General features: G+C 35.5%; 1 protein-coding gene across 1 annotated transcript; it reads right to left on the bottom strand.

The window, feature by feature from the left end:
* Nucleotides 1–7,406: 7,406 nt before the first annotated feature.
* LOC112694338 lies at nucleotides 7,407–7,980 on the bottom strand. The gene is made up of 2 exons (XM_025569777.1): nucleotides 7,548–7,980; nucleotides 7,407–7,462 (listed from the first exon to the last, which is right to left on the bottom strand). The coding sequence occupies exons 1-2, from the start codon at nucleotides 7,885–7,887 to the stop codon at nucleotides 7,449–7,451; spliced, it is 354 nt and encodes a 117-aa protein (XP_025425562.1). The 5' UTR covers nucleotides 7,888–7,980; the 3' UTR covers nucleotides 7,407–7,448.
* Nucleotides 7,981–10,438: the final 2,458 nt, after the last annotated feature.

The following is a 10,438-nucleotide window of genomic DNA, read 5'->3' as shown; positions in this document are numbered from 1 at the left end:
TCTCGCGTACAATGTGTCATCATCATCTGTTGATAATTGTTTTATTCAATGTACAGCGAAAATACATAATATTATAAAATAGTATAAAAAATGTAATTGAACGTAACTGTACACTATCGTTCTACCATAAATGTATCCATTTCGTTTTTAATATTTCTATCGATCAATGAAATCGAATGCAACGCGTTGTGCTTTAAAAAATATTCTACGGGATTTAAAGTACTTACCTTGTGAGTACTACAAATCAGCCAACAGAACCAACATTCGCGTTGTTGTTGTTACCACGAGGCTGAACAGGGAATATAGATTAAAATCGATAATATTTATAGAAAATATATGGATATTCGTGAATTCAAGTGATATTATGTGTATCGGCCGATTCACTAATGTTTGATTAGCGCTCAGGTATAAAATTAAACTTGCGGCGTTCGCAAGGTTATGTATGGCAGGAAGAGTGAAATCATCATAGGGCGAAATTTTTATCTCTGACCTATTGACACGAATATATGTGTGTTTAAATTTACGAGCTAATACGATAACTATAATACTAATGACGATAACCGTAGATACGTGTAAAATACTATGATGGTCCTCGTATTTCGACGCACTAAACGAAATGACATCGGTAATTTATGGATCGAATTATATCAACTATTGTACGCGTATAATTAATTGTGCATGCGCTCCAACGCATACCTTATCGTGGCTCAATTGAAAATAATAATTTTCAAAGTATATTCCAACGCACCTTGCGACTGTACCTATACGCACATGACACGTACGGTATAATATAGTCACCTACCAGACGACGTGACGTATGGAAAGACGAAGGAATTATTGTCCGTCGCGGAGCGATAGCTGCACTCGCACAGTCACGTAGTCGTTTTTAATTCGAAACGACAAAAAAAAAAAACAATACCATTATCAGACCGTCCGACGGACATTAAATCCATGTCGTAGACAATCCTAACATTAGCTTTCGTCATCGATTTCACTCGTGTCAAAAATGATATCGCGATTCACCGCGTGCTATTATGATTCTCTCGTCGTGCGATATCGTTGTATTAGATTTTGTACCGTATACGTATACGTGTACGGTTTTTATTTTTATTTTTTCGACTTTGTATTTTTCAGGGGCGTGTTTTTGGAGGAGGGCGAAGAGACGATCGCCCTCCTCCTGAATCCGTATTTAAGGAATCGATTATATATGAGATATACATTTCAAATTTTTTTAATGTGGACCATTTTATAACGAAATCAAATTACGTGTGGCTGTGAATACTGAATTGAGCTTTTTTTCGGGTCCATAATTAGTGAAAAATCAAATAAAACACAAGCGTAACTTTCAAAACACAGACAGGTGTTAATAAAGAACTACACAAAAGTCGATTCTAAGTGCATCCGGCATTACATTAAAAAAAAACCCACAAATATTAAGGATTCACAAGATTTAAATATTACTAAAAATTTTACTTGTAAATTTTGAGCCTGAATTTAAGTCTGAAGAAAAATTTGAGTCGCCCCCTCCTAGAAATAAGTTTAAATATGCCCCTGGTATTTCTCTATATTAAGTATGTCGTAAATGTATAATTTATAGAAGCGAAAAGGCAGAACCGCATGGAACTAAAGAAATATTTCATATCAGACAAATTATCAGTTTATTCAGTACACATTTAGTGTCCACGTTTCATAGAGTCATGGCACCGATTATGAAAGTTAATTTTCGTATATCAGTTTTGATACATCCAACGTAACAGTGAATGCACCCACGTGTGTTACGGGATACACCGATTAAATATCTTATAGAATTATTAAACTTCGTACTATGATTGTTGTTTTATAATGGAACACTCATTTATGTGAACGTTTCAATTTTAATGTTAAAAAATATATGGTCCATCTCTTGCAATTAAATTTCAATTACACACAATTTACCGATTCATGTATAAATATTCCTTTGCAGGGTTCAAATTGAATTTAATCTTATTTTATAAAACTAAAGCAGTTTTCCTTCAACCGTGTTCGATTTATACGTTTTTGTATTTTATTACGTATTGGTATTATATTAAAATAATTTCAATCACAGAAATGCATGTCAATTTTAAATTCGGTTAATTATTAAATTTCATAATTATATTAATATTAATATATTTTTATTAATTATATATTTAATTTATTAATTATATTAATATAGAAAATGATGAGGATACAATAGTAATATATTTATAAATATCTAATCAGTTATAATTGAATATAAATGTGATTTTTTTCAGGTATGCTAAAAAATGAAATAACAATTTTTACAAAAGTTAAATATAAGTTAACTAAATTATATTCAATAATGTTAATGATTTTTATAAAGAACATCAAAACATATCGAATCAATTTTATCTCACTAAAACAAGCTTTCAATGTACGAAAACAAAGCGAATGATTATATGAAAACTACACTCGGAATTTGATATTTTGACCTGTTTAAAATGCCTCGAGTATCCACTTTCCAATCGATAAAGGTGTATTTTAGAGAGTAATAAGACTAACTTTTACAACACAAAAATTGTTTTATATGAAAAAATATATTTGTATAAAAATACCAACAATTTCATAGCTTCGTTCAGCTCAAAATTTAAAATAATAAATTTGAATTTACATTTTCTCAATATAAATATAATTTAATATAGTTTTATTTAGCTTGAGCATAAGTATTCTATAGTGATAATATATTAAAAATCAAAAAATGTATTTCGTTTCTTTTATAAAATAAACCTGAGCACGAATTACCATACTTGTAGAACTTTTAAGTTTAATCGATGACTGAATTGGAGTATCTTTGAATATTTTATAAGTCACGTAACTTAAATCCCATAAAATCGAGTGAAGTGGTGTTACCAAGAGGGCGTATTTTTTCAGTCATTCTTTGCCAACATTATCATTTTCTTTGGAAAAATTACACAAGAAAAACCTTTTTAAATATCGAGATAATACTGCCGTGGAAAATTTCTCTAAAAAAATTCACAAAACAAATTATTCAAACTTTAAATAGTTTATGTTTAAAACACTTAAGGCTTTTACTTAAAAAAAATATTAAAAAATATTACAGTTACAGACGAAATATTATCAAACGAAAATATAATATATATATATATATATAATATTAATGTAATATTTTTAATAAAAACGGTATTCAAGTTCATTTCTAAGAAAATATTTTATATCAAAAGAAGTTCAAGAAATAAATAAAAAGATGAAATTAAAAATGTTTACCGAAAGAAAAATCTGATTTTTGAATTGTATATTTCGCTCTGTAAAATATTGAAGAGTATACATATATATTACAGTATTATATTATGTACTACCTAGAGCTATAGGATAATACCACATAATGAAGTGTGGCTTATAAGTTATAACTATATAACCGATTAATAAAATGAATAGGTTTTAATTTCTTTATCAATAGTTACAAAATTATATACTTGTTTTTAATTATAGTATTTTAACAATTACATGCAAAAGTTAGTCATTAATACAATTTATTAGTTATTTAGACCTTTAAATTTAAATATTATTTTTATTTTTTCACCTATATTAGAATTAATTTAATTTTAACCCACTGAACTGTATGTATTATAATACAAGTGGAAATTGCATTTTTTGGCATAATTTTTGATTTTTACTCTGTAAAGTTTCGTCTAACTTTCAGAGCATCATGGTGTGCACAAAATGATTATTATGATTATTCAGCATCACTGCAATAGTATACTAGCTTATTTGTGTTGCGTAACCCAAATAAATCAAATAAATATTTGCTATTTCTATTATATAACTTTCTCAATATAAACTATTGACACAAACGTTTTATTTACACTGTGAATCAAATTTTTACGATTCACTCCATTTGAAAGCTCCGGCTAAAATCAATAGAAAGCCACATCAAACGTTTTAATTAATCGATTTTTCGGTGTTTTCTAGCGTTTAAATATTAATATTATTGTACTCATGATCAGTTTTAAAAGTTTATTTGTTTTTCCTACAATGTATATATGCTATATATCATGTATTATAACATGCTTGGTTATTCTTTGGTCATGTGGTTTCTGAAGGATATTGGAATTATTTTCGGGAGGAGTAATTATAGTCGATTAAAATATCGATTTGATTTATGGCCGAATTTTTATCGGAAATTTACTTGATCAATTTTGGAAAACTGATTGAAGAGCCAACGTTTGGGGATGGAGACCGAAGAAAAAATTGGTTTGATGAAATTCATGGTGACACAAGGGTAAGCTGATATGTGTAAACGTGGGAGACCGGACCGTGTAAAGATGTCGGCCGCAAGGATATAGAAGAAAGAGAAACTAAAGTCTTATCTATACTAAGATATTTAATTACTTCGTTTGTACATCCAAAAGAACATTCGTGTACGGGCGCCCATTGACAGTGCTGCATAGTTTATAGAATGAAACAAAGTTATCTCTTTCGATACCAGTATAAACTGAAGCGTTGTCGTTTATCAACCGCATTAGTATTTTTACTACGGTTCGCGATGTTTAAGAATACCGTTGGATGGTTTGCGCGGAATTATTTCGCATTCCGATCGGCAAACGTGAAACGACGCCTCCCGACAATGAGCTCGTCGATCACGCACGAACCACTTTATTGTTCAAACAATGTACATCGACGAGTATAATAACGGTGGAAATCAGATTTCGTCGTTGTAGTGATTGTTGTGCAGGACACTACGATCGGTACCACATTAATTATTTAACGACGTAGCACGTTCGTTGTTATATTGAGACGTAATGGTGAGAGAAATAGGTAATTTGAATAATTTAACACTTGCATTTTAACAATTATAAAAATTACTATTTTATTAATTTGCTACAAGAAAAATAACGAACAGTTTATTCTGGGTAAAGAATTACGTACTCGCGGCGATGTGGCCGAACAATGTTCACGACGAGTAATAATTTATTTATAAGGGAAAATGGCCAGTCTAATACTGTCTATCATAACTATCTATCTACTCCTGATTAATGCTAAATTCTCAACCCGTATTCATAGAAGTTCCAACGACGTAAAAGTGGCGTAATTCTAATATACTTCCTTTTACTGTCGATTTAGCATATTATGTTAAGAGGTGAAAACTTGTTTTCACCTTTGCTCTGGATTTCCTGCGAATAGACATATTTATTAATATTTATACAAAATTATATTGATTATTAAATTATGCTGAGCCTTGGGCTTACTACATCGTGAAAGGCTGATGAAAATAAAACTATTGATCCCAAACGTGCCGGCACATCGGAAGAACGCTGCGCGAAACAGAAAAAAGCGATTTCGACGATTTCGAAAGCTTTGCGGCGCGCAGCACGCGTACGATATCCGTCACGATACGTTACTCGCGGTACGCGATCACTGTTGAGCCGGTTCCACGCGACTCGTGTACATGACGAGCATCGTAATCGCGTACGTTCGCCGAACATTTTGACTTGACGATTTGACACTTGTCGATTATTAACAGTTTCTATGGCTCGTTTACCGACAACCGATGGGCATCCCTCGACGAGTAAAACCGATCACAGCACTCGACGATAAAACAACACACGACTCGTAAAGCATCACGACGATCGTTCGTCGAGCACACGATTCGTGCGGGACCGGTATTTACCGTTTGGGTAATGATAGACATTGTTTTCGCGGAGGAAATCTTCGCGGTTCCGCGGAACACGGTGCGTGTGAAGGGACTGGGGGAGGGGGATGGGAGTTGATCGCGAGTTACGAATCCTATTGATTCCGTACGGGTTCTAAGAACAAGAGCCGCCCGTGTTTTGACGTTATCGCACGACCGCAAGAACAAGACCGCATTTTTACGCGCGTGCGCACGTACACACACACACACACGCACGCACAGTTTTACATTGTAAATACGCGTATTGTACGCCGCGCACGCCGTGCATACGTGTGCATTGCGACCGGGCGGGCGCGTGTTCGTCCGTTGTGTTTTTCGAGAGCGTCCAGGTGAAAACGGTGCCGCACACCCCCGTCACCCCGCGGGCGCGCGCGCACACGCACAACTCGAGGGGGCAACACGAGCCGGAGCAGCCGCCCTGTCTCGCCTGTACACGCTTTCCGCCGAGATTTCCGCTGACGACGGCATAATACGCGGGGGGCGGTGGTGGTGAGGCAGCCGCACGCGCCACGTGCCGCCCGGAGACTATCGCACCCCGCCGCCGCCGCCGTGACATATGCGCCGAGGATACATTTATAAAAATAACGTTTTTCAGCTGCCGACGTTTATATTGTCAACTGTAATACAATATTTTCCGTCCTTTGTGTGCGGGTCGTGGATATTATTATTTTTTTTTTCGTACACGCGTGCGTGCGCAGCGGCCCCGCTCCCCCTACCGCCATCACCTTCGTCCCTTCGGGTCGCGGCGAGAAACCTCGAACGCCGTCCGCACTGCGACGACCGGGGCACGTTTTTAAATGTCGCGCGCGCTCCGTTCCGTCGTCGTCGTTATTATTATATTTTCGTTTTGGGTCTGCCACCGGCACCAGCACCGGTGGATTCGATTAAACGCGCACAATGCCTAGGCGCGTGCACGGGGGCTGCGACTCGCGCGGACGGTACGTGTGCGCAGAACGCGAGGTGCAGCAGGTCCGCCGCATTGTTTCGCTTTCACCGGACGGATTCGTCCCCTCGGTCCTGGCGCTCGCGGTACAATGCGTCTTGCGCGCGTACCCACTGCCGGCCGCCACTGTTCAATATCCGCGATCACCGGTACGCGTTCGTTTACGCGGGCAAACGGTCCGCAAACGATCGGTTTTCTATTATTTATACCGATCCCCCACCGGGCTCCCCCCCCCCCCCCGTACGACTACCGTGCGTGGGGCGCGTTTACCCCTTTTTCTTTTTTTTTTTTTTTGTTTGTCCGCTATCATTTACACGTGTACCTGACGCGCTCCGCCGGGAACCGTACCCGTACGAAGAGTGCCACCGTGCGGACGTGCAAACGAATCGACGATTAGGTTGATCGAGAGGTCCTCCTGCGCAACGCGATTGTTTACCGATCGCCTTGTGTTTGTCTTGCTCCTCCGATCCATGACTGTTGTTATCAGTGTACGCAGGCTTTAGATACGATCGACGCGTGCGACGGCACAGAACGCCGAACTCAGAAGGTCGCGTTAGAGGCGTCAAAATTAGAATTAAATTTGATCAATCTTTAGCGACGCAAATTATCTACTATAGATAGAAAAAACATTTTCACGATGTTATTCAATATAAACTTGATTATTATTATATGTTATTATTAATTTGATTATCGCCATTTATTATTCTATCTATCTAAAAAGCTGATTTTTCCTAAAATATGTACAACTATAGATTATATTTTTCGTTATTACCTTCGACAAACAACCGACACAAAACATAGAACGTTTAACGTACATCACGTTCTGATCACTAAAATGCAATAAAACAATAAAAAAAAAACATCTATGTAGCCCGTAAAAATAATTGGGGCTGTGATCCGCTCGGTGTCCCTTACCTGGATAACCTTTGGTCCTGTGCACGCACACCATACGTACTCGTACGTTGCTATGCATATGCATTATTACGGTGTGTATAAAAAACAACAGTAAATACCGGCGACAGATGATAATATACGATCGGGCTGAATAACAGAACCCGCTACGTTTTTCATCGATCGCTGTCACCTGTTGTTGAAACGACCCTGTAGTGTAACAAACGCGTCTGGCGTGCCCGGGGAATAGTACACGTACGCAATGCCAGCAATTCTGTTCGAGATCTATAACCGCGAACATTTCAATGAACACGCTTACATAAAAACAAAAAAAAAAAAATGAATAATTAGTTGCTGGTACCATACTGCGGGTCTGAGCGGGGGCGTATTTAAATGTTTTTTACGTGTAAATCTGTGAAAAATTGTAGCTTTAAATAACTAAAATAATATACCGCACTAACTGAATCATCATTTAACTACCTATTATAAAATATATATATTTATTAGGTAAGTAAAACAAATTCTATTTAAATACTAAAACATAATTGATAACAAAATCAATTCTTCAAATTTGCTGCTGTGAGGCATGTGCCTTAGTGCTCGTACATAATTACGCCACGGGGTCTGAGTGCTGAACTACTTTGTTACGTCGTAGGTAATCGTATTATATTTGTTAATTCTATTAAAAACCAATAATAAAATTATAAAATATAATGACATTAAAGAAAAAAAACGATTCTAAGCTAAGGGCGGTGAACAAAATATTTTATCTTGTACTATATTTGTAACTCAAAGGTCAAATTTATCACATTGTCATCGTTGTTGAGATAAGATAATTTAAATGTATAGATATGGTTATAATATGATTATTATCTAGGTTCGGATACTGATGTTAAATATTTTAAGTAAATAATAATGAAAAACAGTAAATCATACTTAAAAGATAAGTCAAAATGTGTGCCTTGTAATTTACTAACTTGCCTCGTATTGATTTATTGATTATAATATTAAGGATTAATAATTTTCTATGACAGTTTTCCATAGTGATTTATTTTTACTACAAGTCTCAACTGTACTGTATATAACATAATAAATGAAATAATTTGTACGTTTACAATCGTAAATCGCAATGCATAAAATGATGTACCTACATTTTTTTCATGAAAATCCGTACAAAAAATGCACTAAAAAATAATGGTCACATTGCCGTGGTGGAGATGCATGCAAATTTTTACCACACTAACTGCGGGCTTCCGAGTCTTCTAAACAAGCGTTGAAATCATTAGGTAGTCGACGTAGTGTAGGTATTACGCAGAGTTGCCATATAACGATTATGTACACGTTTTGTAAATTCCGCATACACATATAGACGATAAAGTGACCACACGTGGGTCACGTAATCCCACTGCAGTAAACACACCCGTCTGTGGTATTAATGGAACGTACCCGTGTTACTGCAGACGAAAAACTAATAAATTATAAATATTAAAACGAATTCCAAACGTTAATTACCGTGAACTCTGGCGAATCGAACTTATCCTGAAAAAAACCAAAACATTATGATCATCATTATTGTTGCTACAGAAATTATTTTTATCTTCGAATATACGAAAGTGAGTTGCGTTAGTTTGTTGTCCGCCTTGAATATTGTTTTTAGTGTAATTTTTTTTTTTTTTTTTGTACGCGACCGATTGTTAACGGTTTGTAAACCTATAACTTTCCCGAGGAAATGATATAGTATTTTTCAAGTACCAAAATACATAATTTATCATTCCAAATTAACTATAGTGAAAATATAATATCATTCAAATCGCGTGACCAGGATTTCTTTTCTGTTTTTTTTTTTTTCATCCACAGTTAAATGTTTTGTAAAATATTTAAGTGTACTTAATTGCAATAAACATATAAAAATATATTTTTTTTATGTATAAATCGTTTTTTGACTCAAATAAATTAAAGGAAAATAAAATGTGTTATAATTAATTAACCAAAATCAATGTTGGTACCGCTCATAAGCAACAAATGACCGTATACACGACTACAAAACTGCAGCATACAGAACACATCCCTCTCCCACGCATATAAATTACCTTTACAACTATTGTATTTTAATTAAATATGATTTTGACCCAATGTACAGTAGTATGTAGTATGAGTATTTCAGTAAGAGTGAGACGGAAATAGGTAAGATAACAACAGAAATAAAGAGTGAGTGTTGACTAGTAACATTAATTGGTCGATTGGATTATCCTGACTAGAATTAGTAAAGTGTTTAGAAGTAGAAAATAGAGCAATAGAGCCGGTTGGACGTGGAGGAACATGAAAGTTTACTAGAGAAAAGAGTGACGGGACATCAGTAGAATTGCCTATATGATCAAGAAAGAACCTTATGCTACTATCAGTCAGAGTTAACAGATCTAGTTCATGATGAGTAGTAGTAATAATAATAATAATAATAATAATAATGCAAATACGTGGACATAATATTATGTGGGTAATTGGAGATATTTTTGCTGAAGTTATCACGCGAATCGTGGTAAATTCTATTTGTGTTCCGTAGACCGGAGACTATTGAACTTTGTTGGGGTTAAGATTGGCTTAGAAAAAATTGTTTTTTATTTTTTTTAAACGACCGACTTTCAAGTAGGTAGTACACAATCAACGTTAAACCACTCCTGTAAATGACATAACTGACGAGGGTATCTGCAGTAGTGCCGACGGCGTCGATAAATTAATTATAAATCTGATTGTATATGCACACACATACACTAACATATTATTAACATATGCCGCCGTCGCGCCGCCACTGCTCCGAAAATAATCTATCGTCCAAATAATAACGTTACTGCGAGATGACAGCGGGTATGTGTGCGGGAGATCACGGTATATTATTTGAACTTAATTCAAAGTTATCC

Source organism: Sipha flava, unplaced genomic scaffold, assembly GCF_003268045.1.
Source record: "Sipha flava isolate LNK unplaced genomic scaffold, YSA_version1 127_pilon_pilon, whole genome shotgun sequence".
NCBI lineage: Eukaryota > Metazoa > Arthropoda > Insecta > Hemiptera > Aphididae > Sipha > Sipha flava.
This window is presented reverse-complemented; position numbering and strand designations above follow the sequence as displayed.

Coding starts and splice junctions, on each gene's coding strand:
- LOC112694338 (XM_025569777.1), bottom strand. CDS start 7,887: ATGGTACCAGCAACTAATTATTCATTTTTTTTTTTTTGTTTTTATGTA.